The following is a 15,883-nucleotide window of genomic DNA, read 5'->3' on the forward strand; positions in this document are numbered from 1 at the left end:
GAAGGCAGAAGCTAAGGAGGTCTAATAAGGGGGAGAAGAAACCTCCAGCAGCAGCCTTCAGGAGGGCTCAAGCCAACAACTGGCAAATTCCTGACCAGAGAGAATACTTCCAGTGAAGCCCTCTGAACAAACCTGTGAGTTAACTGAGGTGGAGATAAGTAGGTAATTGGTTAATGGTTTCATGTAAGGATTAGAACAAGTTCATGGGAATCTTCTTAAAGCAACACTAACACTGTTACAGTTAATGTAGTATTTTCTTCAATCCGAAGTGACGTCTGATAGTATAATACTTTGCTGTCTACCAATAAGCAAATCCATTATATTATGTTGTAAACAAGCATTAATGAATTATCTTTAATTCTCATACATTAAATTCTTGAGCTGTCTGTCCCTTACATATACCCAACAACAGTGTGAAGAGGGATTTTTTTTAAAAAAAAAATTGAGTAAGTTATTGGGTGGAAACAATGGTGGAAGCAGAATTCTAAATAAAAAGAGCAGGCTCTCTTAACATAACATATATGTGGTGAGGATTCTTCAGGGAACTTTACATGCACAGACTATTTAAATAATTTTAAAAGTAAAACAAGATGAATACTACATTATATACAGCAGAGGCATTGAAGGGACAGACTGGATTACTGCAACACATTCTATGTGTGGCTCCTCTTGTGCTTGATCTGGGAGCTTGTGCAGAATGCTGCAGTATGATTGCTGACACAAATGAGGACTTGTCAACGTATAACATCTGTGCTCAGAGATCTGTGCTGGTTGCTGATTTACTACCGGGCAGAGTTCAAGGTGTTACTATTAGCATATAAAGCCCTTAACCACTTGGGAACAGTTTATCTCCGAGATCACCTGACCACCCACATATGTCCACTTGACCACTTTGATCAGCAGAATTGGCACTACCTACAAGTAAGCGCCCATAATACCTGTTCTGCAAGTGTAAGAACTCGATGGTTTAGTGTGGCAACACCTATGCTTTGAAACTCCCTGCCTATTGAGATCAAGCAGGCACTGTGCTCTTTTTGGTGCCTGCTAAAAAACATTCTTTGTAAGACAAGCCTACCCAGTTACTTAAGGGTTTTGTTTTAGTCTATTGTTGCTTAACTTTTTGTCTGTTTTATATTATTGTTGTAAACTTTTACTGTGATAATATCATTGTTTCATCTTCTTTGTAAATTGCTTTGACGTTTTTCCTACAATCAAGCAGTGTATGAGCTTTATGAAATGAATAAATAGTAAACCTCCAAAACATGTGTTTGTGATGTTCTATTCTGCTATTGTCATTTATCGTTTGTAGGCTGTTTTGCGATTCACTTGGATTAAAAGCGGCATAGAAATATGAATCAAATCGACTCAAACAGCTGATGGGTCAGTATTGATAGGGAAGTAGACTCATCAGTCAGGCTCCCAAATCCTGTCAGGTCCTTGAGGTAGGCAAACTGAAGTCTTTTAGACTGGGGCTCTGTTTCTCCATCTGCACTTCAGTGAACCTCTCCTGCTTTTCCTGATTACAGTGGAACCTCGAGTTACGTACCATCCTCCTTACGAATGCTTCGGGTAACGAGCTCCGCTAACCCGGAAGTAAATGCCCCTAGTTGTGAACTTTGCCCTGGGATGCGAGTGGAAGTTGCGCGCCAGCGGCGCGGCAGCAGCAGGAGGCCCCATTAGCAAAAGCGAACCCCATGTTAAGAACGGTTTCGGATTAAGAACGGACCTCCGGAATGAATTATGTTCATAACCGGAGGTACCACTGTAATCTGAAGTTACTTATTGTAGTCCACAAAAACCTTTTCTTGACACAGCAGGACTTTTGAGGGTGAGACGGGAGTCCCAGGGACTCTGGAAGGTGGCTTGGGTGGTGCAGAGCAGAACAGCATTCAGGGAGAGGGAATACTAGATCTGAATGAAAGGAGGAAAGTTCATGGAAGGTGTGTTGTCCAGTGCCTTATTGATCCTCGTGTTGTGGGGAGAATCCCAAAGGTTGGGGAACTGAGGAGTTGGCAGTGGAACCAAAGGGCTGTCCAAGAACGGTGGCAAGAGGGAGGTGGTGGATGGAAGTTCCAGCACCAATGAACATATGAACTGGGAGTTAGTAATACAAAACAGTTTCAACTCAAGAAGCGTCGCCACTATAAAGTTCTACATAGTGCACACACATGCTACAATTACCTCATTGTATACTGCATAACCTGTTTCAGTAAACGCCTTCAAGAAAGAACAGGGGAAAAACAAAGTAATAGGTATTTTGCTGTTATTGAAATAAACTATTCATAAGATAGCACACGTTAATGCACTTTCTGAACCAAATCCCTGCTATTGCAAACCAATAATTATGCCAGTCACGGAAAATCAAAGCAACAGAGTCCTGGCTCATAAACAAAGTGCTGCCTTTAAAAGTGAGTATTTATGTACCTCATCAGTTCCTAACAGGCAAATGAAAACAATTCCTCAGAAGGCAGAGCACAAACACCTGCATTTTTACCCAAAATCTGTCTATTTAACAACTGAGATGATGCTACCAAAGCAGAAAACAGGTAAGATTACTGGATCGTGCTGCTTTGTGTTCTGGGGAGAGCAGTTTGTAAAGGACCTATGAATGTGTGAAAAAGAAAACGATGCAAAGACATCACCTGTAGGAAGCTGTCCTGGCAGCAAAGGAATTCGTTCTTCTTCATGATGGATTCAGCCGTTAACACCAATTCATTTTTACTAAGTGCTGGCTCACTTCGGCTTGGATACACTGCCTTAAACAACAAAGTAGTATACAGACACATTACAAGGGCCTTTTGAATTTAATTCCTTCAGACAATTTAATAAGCTTTCAAACTGGATGTGCCCAACTCCCTGTCTGCTTTTTAATCAAATCCTATTGTAAGGTTCGGGTGGTGGTTTCTCATGAGTAACGAGGCAGGACTCCGTTCCTTCTATTTACAAGTTTAATAGTAAATAGTTTAATATGTAATGCAGAGCTCCAAAATCCATGACCTGCTTAGTCACTTCCAGATTCCGGAAGTGGTGCTTTTTGGGAGCACCCCCAGCAAAAGAACTTCGGCACCCCAAACCTCCTCCTCCCCTCTTTGCGTTTCACCCGTCTACGCAACTGGGGCGACGGAAACGTCGTGCTTTCCTCTCTGCCAGCCTGGCTAGGTGAGCGCTGGGGCTCTGCAGCATACCAAGCCCCCTCCTCGCCCGACTAGCTTCCAGTCTCTCCTCCCTGCTAAAGGACGTCCTGCTTTCCCCACTGGAGGTGTTGCTGCTGTCCCCACGGCACTGGGGCTCTCTGTATTTCCACAGCCCCTGCATCGCCCCACTGGGAACTGACGGTTCCCTGACACCTATCATCTAGGGCAAAAAGCCCAATTCTTACAAAGATCCCCAGCCTCCATTAGAATCACAGAATTGTACAGCTGGAAGGGACCCTGAGAATCAACCCCCCTGAAATGCAGAAATATGCAGCCGTCCTACACAGGGAATCGAACCTGCAACACTGGCATTAATAGCCCCACACTCTAACCAACTGAGTCATCCAAGCTCAAAGACAGATGAAAGAAAACAGATACAAGATTAAGAATTCTGTAGCATATTTAATTGGTAGATGCTGAAATGAGGACTGGAAGGTCCATTCGCTAAAATCCAACATGAAGATTTCCTTCAAGCTTTGTAGTATGTTGACATTTATTGATACCGTTTTAATGAGACACCCTCTTACTTACTCTGATGTTGTCCAGGACACGCTTGAACTCCAGAGGTTCATCTTTTCCCTCCATAGCTGCAGGATCTAAGCCATCTCCACCATAAATGAACTGTATGATGTCACCGGTAGAACTCCGGACAGTCAGGTCATACTGTGAGCACAGATCTTCAAGTGATTTTACCAGTCGTCTCTGGGAAGCAAGGGAAGACAACTCCTTCAGGGCCTATCTAGTAATGCAGTTTACAAAACTTCTAAGATGTGGGTGGGGTGGCCAATTCGCACTGCCAAACGCAGGATGAGCAACTGTGCTGCATTTTGAGAGTCATTACAGGTCTGAAAATATAACCCGTGGTGTAATAAATAGGAACCATTACAGTCCGGTACACTGAAAGTCCCCCTGCATTTGAATCTTTTAAGGTAACGTTTCAAACACTTAATATTGCATTAAAGGCATTCGTGGTACAATTCTTGAGGTCTTACTGCCTAGTTTGGCTTGGATAAATCTGATTAAATGTTCTTTATCAAAGTCTCAATTTTTAAAAAGCAGATTATTTTGGGGGGAAATGCATCACACCCCATATTTCTAAGCATTGAAGCCTGTAGAAGGGATGAAGGCAGGACCAAGTCATATTTTAAAATATGGTTTTTTTTGGGGGGGGGAGAATCTGGAGTTTTGAGCTCCTTTGCTAGGTAGAATTCAGTTGATGAGACAGGAATCCTCTCATATGAAACAGCCTCACATAGGCTTGCAAATGACTACTTAGCTGTTTAGCTGCAACAAGAAAGAATTGACTCCAAGCAACCAAACAGATAAAATGAAAGGAGTCTGGTCTCCTTCTTTCTAGTCATGAACACGTAACATGTGTGGTGAATACAGACAGCTTGCAATAAATGTCTCCTGTTTTTGCAAGGCTGCCCCTCATGGTAAAAAAAACAAATTGGACATAAAGGGAAGACCCATAAAATTTCCTACAACCACAATACACGTCTACAGATATAGGAATCTTTCTATAGTTGTAGTATAGACATTTCTGGAGATACAGGATTCCTTCTTCATCATCAGAATTGAACATTGATGAAGAATGAGGCCACAAACTGGGAGAGGAATGCTAGTTATTTTCTTGACTTAAGTAAGGAAAACGAACCTTTACACTTAACGGATGGGAATTGCTCCTGACTGTTCTGCTACACTAACACGGCTTTCTCCCACAGCAAAGTATCCCCACGTTACCTGCATGTATCCCGTTTCCGCTGTTTTTACAGCAGTATCAACCAGGCCTTCTCGACCAGCCATGGTGTGGAAGAAAAACTCGGTGGGCGTCAAGCCAGAATAGAAACTGTTGGCAACAAAACCTTTCGCTGCTGGAAGCTGCAAGAGGGGAGAAAAAGACCTGAAATGTGCTGCAGTAGAAAATGCAGTCAATGAGATGCAGTGGCCAATAATGTCAAAGTAGGACCAGGGAGACCCAAGTTGCACACTGTGAAGCACCCTGGGTGATGTTGGGCCAGTCACCGTCTCTCACTCCAACCTACCTCTCAGGGTTGCTGTGAGAATAAAGCAAGAGCTGGGCAACCATACATGCCACCTTTAGCTCCTTGTTAATTATATAGAAATTATAATAAACAAACATGCAAACCATGAGAACACTGACTTCATATACCATAGTTTTCCATGTATAAGACAACCCCTATTTTTTGGGAGATGTGGGTGGCGTTGTGGTCTAAACCACTGAGCCTCTTGGGCTTGCTGATCAGAAGGTCAGAGGTTCTAATCCCCACGATGGAGTGAGCTCCCGTTGCTCTATCCCAGCTTCTGCCAACCTAGCACTTCAAAAGCATACCAGAGCAAGTAGATAAATAGGTGCTGCTGTGGCAGGGAAGGTAAAGGGTGTTTCCATGCACTCTGGTGTCCGTCACGGTGCTCCGTTGGGCCAGAAGCGGTTTAGTCATGCTGGCCACATGACCCAGAAAGCTGTCTGTGGGCAAATGACGGCTCCCTCGGCCTGAAAGGGAGATGAGCGCCACAACCCCATAGTTGCCTTTGACTGGACTTAACCATCCAGGGGTCCTTTACCCTTTTATCTTATTTGTTTAATCCAAACTTAAGAAATCAGGCCAGAGCCAGAACCACCCGCACCAGAGCCTTAACCCCAACCACGTGCATTCACCATCTGTGTATATGATGACCTCCAATTTTTGACTAACGTTTTTAAGCAAAGAAATAAAAAACAAAAAACATATTATACATGGAAAAATACAGTATTACAGGTACGATAATACAGCTATTATCTTTACAGCTATTATCTGTACCTTTTCAAGAGGTGTTGCATGAACAGATGGAATTATCAGCTCTAGAAAATGTGAGAACTCATCTCCTAGGAGTGCCACTGAGGTCAAGAAAGGATGGAGGGGTAGCCCTTTTGCACAGAGTAAAACACCCTATAGTAAAAGCTCCACTCCTACCAAAATATTTCCTACAGGTTAACAGTTGTTCACAGAAATGCTTTCCATTGCAACGATCCAGCATGATTGCTAAACTTCTTGGAATTCCTTCACCACAGGCCGATTCCCAACATTTACGTCCTGTATTTATTCCTTACACCAAGGGTGGAGAACTGATGGCCCTCCAGGTGTTGCTTGATTCCAGCTCTCATTGGTCCAAGCCAGCATGACCAAGGGTGAAGGATGATGGGAAATGGAGTCCAGAATAACTGGCAGGACTCCCCCCCCCCAACTCCCTTGCTTTTGGTTCACCAATTCCTGGTTGGCTCTAGAGGATTCCAATTCCAGTACAAGAAGCCACAGGCCTCTCTGCTTCCCAGGGAGTGGGAAAGAGAACTAGCTATAATGGGCAACACAGAGAAGGAGAATGCTCTAAATTTGATGCCTGCCAACTTGCAGCTGGGGAGAAGAGGAGCGAGAGGGAGAAGAGACCAAGATCTGGGCAAGTTGCCCACTGGAACTGTTACATCCTTATGGGGTTACTCCAGTGTTCTAAAGCAAACGATTCAGCTTGTTCAATTGAATTAAGAGCAAATTATTTCACATTATCATGTCTTGGTCCTCGTAGCAACCCTATGGGGGTAGGTCATTTGTATTATCCTCAAAGTGCAAGGAGGAGCGAGGGAGGATCAGAGAGGGAGGTTTTCTCAAGGCCAACTAGTCTGTGAGTCCGCAGCAGTCAAGATTTGAACCGCTCAGTCATTACATCGCACCAAAAATTCCGTCTTCATTTAGTATTCAAACCTACACCTCCCCATTTCATAAGGTCGTTTAGGTCCCGCAATGCTATTCACCTTGGAATGCTTCTTAAAATGAGGCAAGGATCGGTTCTCAAAGCCGTCAGGCACGCGTGAGCCACTGATAGCCTGCTGTCCTACGCAGGCAATCATCTGGGAGATGTTAATGAAGGAGCCTAAAAAGACAACGCCACAAAGAAAGAGGTAGGTCACATCTTGCCTCCAGAGCAGCATATTGTGATGGAGGTCTGCCCCCACTCTACTTTATTTGTACGTGCACATTCATGTTTTTTATTAAAACTTTTCACATTACAACAAAAAAGACAAACTAATCTAAACCAAAACTAGTAAAAGAAATAAAAGAGAAAAGAGAATGTGCGTGCACGTTTTCCAAATCTGGAGCAGATTATGAGAGTGTGCAGGAGAGAGCGCAAAATTTCTGTGGCACAACTGAAGAGGCAGCATTGGATACAACCCACTGTAGAAGTGCCCCATTATTTATGAATCATGTTGGGCTTGCATTTAATGTAGATCTGTGCAAAAAGCTTTAGTACTCATTACCTTTTTATTTATTTTTTAAACGAAGTGCCCAAAATGGAATTCTTATCCTTTCAGAATGCCAACAGGGAGAATTTGGTTTGATTGCACCCTCACATAGGAAGGGCTGGCACTCGACATGCCAGTTCAACCAGAGCTGGAGAACCAGTTTGCAATGTTGCATGGGAAAAAAAAAAAAAAGAAGACAAAATTCCCACTCATGCATGACAGCCCAATGAATTAAGAACAGTCTATCTAGAGTTGCACAGAGTGCAAAACCGACCTATACGAAACTGAAGGCAAAATTAAGCTGCAGTTGCTTGGTCTTTAAGCAACTGTGCTATGTAGGAGATATAGAAATGACATAGGAAAGTTTCCGATTTAAAATGTGGTGCTACCTTGTAAAAACCAGAAGCAAAACTTACCTGTGCTGTGTTTCATGCTGCTAGCATGCCATTTAAGCCAGCCTCCGCAATGCGTTAATATTGGGATGCCAGTACGGTCTTTGCCCACGACACTGATCTTTGGTTGCTAACTGTGCACAAACAGGCAATGCAACTCAGATTCAAACAGATGCTGGTCATATGGGCTGTCTCAGGTTCAAAGACCGTCTGCATGCACTTGGAATTACATCTACCGGTAAACCTGTGCTTCCTGTTGTAGATCCAAGTGTTGTCTGAACCGCAACCATAATCTTTTGCTGCCTTATTTATTTATTAGCAACAGAAAAAGAAAGATGAGCGGGCCGCAGCCATTTGTTTTCTAAAGTCCTCGCAAGCTTACCTTTTGAACCACAAAGAGCCATGACGAGGGGGCTGTTACTCTTGTCTAGTTCTCGAAGGCAGGCACTGCCAGCATGGTCTCTGATCACAGACAGCTCTTTCAGAATCAGCGCCTGGGAGGAGACTTACAATTAATAAGCTGACCATTTCAAGAATTCACCTAAAGAGATTGTTGCATCTTAGCAGATTCTAATGACCAAGAAAAAGCAGAATGTTCCAAAGGAAAGAAGTCTGTAGGTTGATCATTGCAACAACAGAGGCAAGACCAATAATTTTGACAAACTGATGAACATGCTGGCTTTCTGTGGGGGTTTGTCCTAGCCTGGCCCCTTTGGTGCTTCAGAAGACACAGAATTCAGGGAGGCCAGAAACTGCCTCTTTCTTTTTCCTGCACTTATTGCTGTTGGGAGGTGCCTGTTCCCGGGTAGGGGGAACCCTATATTCAGCCATCAGGAGATAGGAGGGTTCACCTATGGTGCAGCGAGAAGAATAAGTGGCAATCAGGGGAAAGGAGGGTGCAGAAACCTGAAGTCCTCAATCTTTCCCTGGTGACAGCCTTGGGAAGTTTAAGATTCTGATTCAGCAAACTGATTTACTGTGATTTGGCCACTTGAAATGTGGCCCATCTTCACATTTTGGGACTGTTTGGCCAAATCACAGCAAATCAATTTGCTGAATCAGAATCACAATAGTTATGCTTCACCCTTGAGGGTAAATAAGCAAACAGCACACAACACGACTTCCGATTCATTACTAAGAATGAGTAATTCTCTATCAGATGGTATACAACTCACCTCTAATGTCTCTTCTGCAGTACAGCCAGGTTGCTGCTGCAGTTTGCCAGTCTTCAAAGCGTCAATATATTCATCACATTTCTTGTACCCATCATTCAGAAGTTTATCCTTTGCCTTCAGCAGCCCCTGTCCTGGAGTCACATCGCCAATTCCAATTGAAAATCCTCGATTAGCTAAGTGTTTGGAAACAACAGCCAAATATACACATCAGCTCATTGAGTGCCACACAGAGAATTTTATCTGAGGTTACTTTTATACTCTGGGTTTAACTTGTGCAAGATATATTTAGACTTTCCTAAAACTAGCAGAACTAGCTTTAAAAGTGTAGCATTTTTAGGAGATGGTCTTGCTGGCCTGTGGTACATTTTGACGTTGTGTGTTCTCTTTGGGCTTTTCCAGAGAATCAATTGATAGGCATAATTGTGGCTCATTTACTCATTGCACAGGACCCATACAATTTTGTTGTTGCAAGGCCAGTACCGTACTTTTCCTGCACTCAGATTTGATTCTCTTGTCACGGTTGTGTGTCACAATTCTTCCCTAAACAAGTAGCACCTATTGGAATGCGCCTGTGGCATCACTAGGGACGAACATCAACTACTAGCTACAACGCCTGTGCAGTTTAACGACTCTTAAAAAAAAATAGGTTATCCAACACTAGACTCCACCATGCCATGGTCCCAGTGAATTCAGTGAAGAGGAAGACCTTAGTATTGACTCCAGTTTTGACTAGGAAGAGTCAGCTGTGGAGGAACCAACTAGTTGAGTCCAGATCAGAAAAGCCCAGGGGAGAAATTGGTCCTGCCAGTCACAAACCTCAGAGCCAGCAGTCCAGCCCACTTCAATTGGAGCCCTTCAAGGATTAACACAACTGCCCCAGAAGCCCCATTTGCCAGAGATGCCCCCAAAGTTCACTTAACGCAAGAGAAGTTCTCTTAAGAGAGACTCCTAAGAGAATGGAGGTTTGGACAACTGGATCCCATGACCTGCCTTTGCACCAACTCATTAATCCATTCCTGCCCTTCAATGGTCTCATAATGCTTTGTTCATTGCACCTTGCCCAACAACACCATCTGCCACTAGAACAGGACAGCCCTCTTCCTCCAAACGCACTGTTCATTCAGCGCTCTATTCAATATAGTTTAATATGTCGTTTCCAGTGGTTTCCCTGCTGTACAAAGCCAGTGTTAGTGCTTTCATTCAGCCTGAGTATGGTAAAAAGCCTTGATCAACTGAAAAGGCTCTTATTAGAACTATTGTGGCATACTGGTTACAGTGTCAAAATTAGGAAGATCTGGGTTCAATTCCTCATTCAGGCATAAAAATCAGAGGATAGCTCAGTCAATATTTCTCAGCTAATCTTCCTCTCTGGGTTGTTGTGAGGATAGATAAACAGGGGTGGGGAAGAACTGTACACCACATTGCCTTGAGCTCTTTGGAAGGACTGCGGGATAGAAACATAGTGCAATAAAAAATGAATAAAATTACTAGGAAGCCATTTTTCAAGGTAGCCAGTACTTACAGAGGTAGACAGGAGCAAGCCTGGCTAGCCGTGACATTGCATCAGCTGCCTCCACTTGTCCCCAATCTCTCAGCAAAATGTAGAAGATATTATTCTTGGATCCGGACCCTAAAGTTCCTTTGTCATGCTGCCAGCCATCAACTCACTATTGTGGATTGCAACGTCTGGGGAAAAAAGCCAGAAGCTTGTCAACCTAAGCTTCCCATTTTCAGCTTTTTCAGACTCACGACCACTTTTAGCCCCAACATGGCAACATTTCTTCCCTTCTCTTAAATAAACCCTTCTCAAAATAATGGTGGCAGTGCTACTTATGCAACCCAGCGTACATTAGGGCATTACCTGGTTGTGGTTCCTGGTTTGCAAATTGGAAAAACAGTGCATTAACACACCCAGAAACCTATACGGTAGATGCAGAAACGCTGAGAACTCAAGTTGTAAGACGGGGAGGGTGGGTGGTGGAATCCAAGCTTATTTCAGTCATTTCCTATTTTGTAACAGTTTAAGGCCACAGGGCATATAAACAAACACAAATTCTCAACCATGAAGGTCATAGGACCTCTTACAATTAAAATTAACTACAAGAATAAATACAGAGACTTAAACAAGGACAGAGACATAAACTGAGCACAGTCAAACAAGAGCCCTGGCTTTCTGTATGTGAGCTATAATTCTCAAACAAGGGGAGTCCTTTTTCTTACTCTGACATGTCAAGGCCTGCAAAGCTAAAGTTGGATTTGCTAATTTAATAGACAAGACAAGCAGGACTGTCTCTTCATTCAACATGCACCTATAAGATGGATGTGCATTTTCGCCTGGGGTCTACAGCATCCTTCAAGGGACTTTCTGCTTCAGCCACAAACAATATTGTGCTGCAGGCGACCACACTTTCCTTGGGAACATCTGCTTTTGGGCAGCAAGAAGACTTTCAAAGCGAGCCTCAGCAGTATAATCTACAACAAAGGCCAATCAAGTAAACCTCTCCTTGTAACACTGCTCTCATTCCAAAAATAATCTAGGTACTGTTTAACAGTTTTATTTCAACTAGAACAATGGTTTGAGGTTAAGTTAGTTTCAGAAATAAAAACAACCCTCCCCACGAAGTCAGATTGCCCAATGTTCAGCTCCCATGAAAGGAACAATCTGCGCTGCACTTGCCAAACAGTGAAAATTTTCCTTAGAAATGACAGTTCTCAAGTAATTTCTTTTCTAGTTGCAGATGCTGCAAGGCAGGCCAAAGGAGACTTGTACCACTTGAGGCCCATTTGTCCATCATGTATGGGAGCCACTTTGGTGCAAATCATTCTCCTTTTTTTTAAATGCAGAAACCAAAACGACAGAGGCTTGTGAACGCTTGGAAACTGACGTGGTACAGAAAGAGTTTGATCCATTTTCCTCTATCAGCCAGTGAATTCCTTAGGTTGTGTTATGTACACAAACTTCTGCTGAAAACATTTCACCTGTCCCGAATAAAATAATAATTTTAAAAGGACTTTTGAAGATATACTATCATTTGCTACCTTAAAAGCACAATTCTTTCTTTTTTCTTATCGTATGTTAAAATCTGGACCTGTCAGAATTGCTGTTTTCCACTCTTCCACCCCTTGTTTTAGCAGGTGGAGGGGTTTGGCTCCATAATCTCTTTTTAAACCCCAAACCAGCTGACAGCAGCGCTGAATGGAAATGTAGAGACAAGCTAGATGACGGTTCATTTCCAATCAACGTATTAAGTTTACTGACAACAATTACTGGTGCATGCTATTGTGAATCGGGAGCCATAATCTCTACAAACAATGATCATTCTCTGCACTATACTGTGTGTGTACGCACAAGCAGAGTATGGTCAGCTGATTCATGCAGGGCTGGAAGAAAAGATTATTTGATTGGCTCATACATGATAGAAGCACATCACATGATGAATCGACACAAGATTGTGGGAAACAGCTCATGAGAAACACTGTAAATAAGGCAAATGGAGGTTTTGGCTGGGGGTGTCACATCTGTGTCAGTTACTGAGAACAAGGAAGTCGCCACAATCATATAATGTTCATGTGTGGATCAGCCCTTAGATCACGGGAAAGGATTCATCTTTCTGCATGATCTAACGAGTTACATAAATGCAACAAAATGGTCTCTGGGTACCCTAGGTATGCATGCATGTTCAAATAGTTATGCTTTACTAAGAATATTTACAGCAGTTTTAGGTAGAGAATACCATCAGTAAATGAAACTGAACGCACACCTTGAAAAATTATCTTTATTCACATCTACAGTACAGTATAAGGAAGCAACATTTTCCCATGCTACATGAAACTGTTCACATTTTGGAAGCTTCTGGATTCTCAGTACCAACTTGTCTTGTATAACATTATCCACAAAACTGGGGATAATGATCTGACATTCAGACCCGCTACTGGCTCAAAGAAGAATTTGCACACTGCCATATGAAGCACAAACTGCAATCACACAGTGGTTGTTGTTGCCCCATAGCCTCCCAAATACAGAGTAGCTTGTAGTGAATTTAAGAGGGGGGAATCATCTCGTTAGTACTCCAGCTTCATACCTTTTAGTACTCCATGGTGCTGTTAACAGCTCAGCACAGCTTTTATATGAGTTGTTACACTCAATTCCCTCTAGTGGTAGGAGAGATTTTGGTAGTTCACATTTAGATCTGGATCATCTTCTGGACTGGCTTCTACTCTAGTCTGGCTTTATCTGGAAGGCTCTGAAGTACTGTCTCCATCACAGTCTTCACCTTCAAAAAGGCTTCCAGAAAATAAGCAAATGAGTGGTCATGAACGCTATTCTGGCTGCATTAGCAATTATACACACACATATATATATATTCACTATTTTTTCATATTATCTTTCTTTGTATTCAGAATTTGTTTCTTTACGCCTAGCAAAAAATAATCATGCAATTTGCTGTACATTATCGTTTTTCTTTAACAAAAAAAGCAAACAAGCCCAGAAGATGACCTTAATTCCTATGTTGGGGGTGGTACTAACAAGCACACACAAATATAATTGCGAATCAGTTAAACATTTGCTCTCTGATAAACAATGTAGTTTAGGACTAACGTGCAAACGCATGAATCAATATGAACCGAAAAGGGTTAATTTAAACATAAGTGGTGGGGGGCATTGCCTTCGTTTCCTCATCTAGTTTTCCCCATCATGTTACTTGCTATAAAGTATTGAAGGGTTCCAAGTACCCTTCACTTATTTAAAAACTTTACTCACAAACTCTTCAACATTCAGCAATATAAAAAATATTACAAAAGTGAGTTTTGCAGCTTTCTTACCTACAGAATATAATTGCTCTGGGGAGTAAACCCATCCCCAAGGAATGTCTACTAGAATGAAAGGGGGGGAGGGTGTCCATCAGCCCCCACTTGAAAAATTCCCAGTCATTCCATTAGCTCATCATTAACGTAACACTACTGTGTATTAATTAGGCTGGAGAAATCGTCAGTGTATCAGTGCCTGAATTCCTGAACTTTAGCTGGTAAGATCATTCTCTGAATCTTCTAACAAATAAAATCGGTGTTAGCCATGATCCCAATGCTAACCCCCAATAGCTCCTCCCCATTCAATTCACTACCATTCAGAGCCAATTTTGATTCCCACCCCTCTGTCTTCCTCTCTCTTTCTGTAGTTACTCTGTGGTGGAATCTACGTGGAACGGAGTTGTGTGAATTGGCCCCAAAATATAAATATTTTCTTGGGCCACTTCCCCCCCCCCTTTTCCCCCTAAGAAGTCGCCACACAAAGTGTACTTGGGAAACAAACTTTAACAGAAAAGGATATGCACTACATATGACAGCAAACACAACCTTCCTTCTATTCGATATCAATCCAACTGGAAATTACTTTGGACACTCTGACAGATGTTTATCACAGCTGGTAGAGGCAGCAGAAATCTTTCCTATTACTATAACTAATGCTTCTGACAGAAATCCAGGCAAAAACGTTAAGCGCCTTCCCTTTCATAGGGATTTGGTGTCCCACAATCCACGTTACAGGTTTTTGATGTAGCAGGGAAAATTATTGCTTTTAAAAACCAAACGCCATCAGCTGAAGTTCACTGCGGATTAAGTACACAAAAGATAAACGCCTGCAGCAGTGGTGGATCAGTTGCGCACATCATGATCTCTCACTTATCCAGCCTCCAAACCCTACTTAGAGAGGCATGCAGCTCCAGTTTAAAATATGCCATCTGCTTGCTGTTTGGTGCTCTCCAGCTGCTACGTAGTAAGGGAAATATGGAAATCGGGGTTGTCAAAATTAAAGGCCTTCTTGGGGGGTCTGCTTCCTTGTCAGCTTTATGCAGCAGCTGAAAAGTCCAGTTCCAATGTTCATTGGGATACCCATAATGATGCACTCAGAAACGCCTAGAGAATATCAAGAAAAATGATTAAAGCCTCATATTTCCCATGCAATGTGCATCATGGACTTAAAGAAGGAGAGGCAGTTTAAGAGATTAGCTACAGTAATATTACATATTACACTCGTGAAGACTGATCTAAAGCAATTATTACCTGCAAACCAACTTCACTATGTCAAGGCCCATGGTGAAAAAAGAAGTAGGAAGAGAGATCATTCCCTATTATGGGGCAACAGCAAAAAGGCCATGCTCCACTTCCCCCATTTCAGCCAGGATACATTTAGAGAGCTGTGCTTAGTGGCAAGATTCATCACCCAAGACACTTACCACACACAGAATCCTTCTGCCCAAATATGCAGCGTCGAAGAGGTGATCTGCTGTCTTCTCAAACGAAGCAAGCATCAATACACTCTCCTTCATTTTTGCCAGGCCAAACCGAGTAATCCCCAGAACCTCACCCTAGTCCAAGAAAAGGAAGACAGCGGAACCTCATAAGCTAATTCATGCTCACCAAAGGCTTTGACTCTGTACAAAGAAGGCAAATCTATATGGAGGATGAAGTTGCATTTCTTGTCCTGGGCAAGTGTACACTGATAGCTATATAGATGCATAATAATTTGTCCAGCATGGTTATTAATAAAGGAGATTTGGAACAATTGTCTTGCCTGCCTCCTCTCAAATACAACATATACATATATAACGTATTTTTTTACATATACAACAGCCTAAGACCTGCTATGCTTAGTTTATTATTGTTCTACTATATTAGGCCACTGATTCTTGAGTGTGAACTTCCCTGTCCCAGGCTGGTGGCCAATCAGGTGCGGGGAAGTGTCAATGTTTCTTGCAATTGCTGGCAGCAGAGGATGATCTCTCCCAGTCAACAAGCAAGTGACACTCTGCCCCTCTGCTCTCATGG

General features: G+C 42.6%; 1 protein-coding gene and 1 long non-coding RNA gene across 2 annotated transcripts in view; both read right to left on the reverse strand.

Annotated features, from left to right (window-relative positions):
- The window catches only part of POLR3A (RNA polymerase III subunit A), a 58,074-nt gene that overhangs the window by 17,405 nt on the left and 24,786 nt on the right, over nucleotides 1–15,883 (reverse strand). The window contains exons 19-21 of the mRNA XM_033148706.1: nucleotides 4,938–5,075; nucleotides 3,726–3,896; nucleotides 2,643–2,756 (exon numbers count right to left, since the gene is read on the reverse strand). Coding sequence (XP_033004597.1) covers nucleotides 2,643–2,756; nucleotides 3,726–3,896; nucleotides 4,938–5,075 — 423 coding nt within the window. The remainder of the gene's footprint in view (nucleotides 1–2,642; nucleotides 2,757–3,725; nucleotides 3,897–4,937; nucleotides 5,076–15,883) is intronic.
- On the reverse strand, nucleotides 14,331–15,689 carry LOC117046602. Its single transcript, XR_004426594.1, has 2 exons — nucleotides 15,292–15,689; nucleotides 14,331–14,971 (listed from the first exon to the last, which is right to left on the reverse strand). It is a non-coding gene; the product is annotated as an uncharacterized LOC117046602 (long non-coding RNA).

Source organism: Lacerta agilis, chromosome 5, assembly GCF_009819535.1.
Source record: "Lacerta agilis isolate rLacAgi1 chromosome 5, rLacAgi1.pri, whole genome shotgun sequence".
Taxonomy (NCBI): Eukaryota; Metazoa; Chordata; class Lepidosauria; order Squamata; family Lacertidae; genus Lacerta; species Lacerta agilis.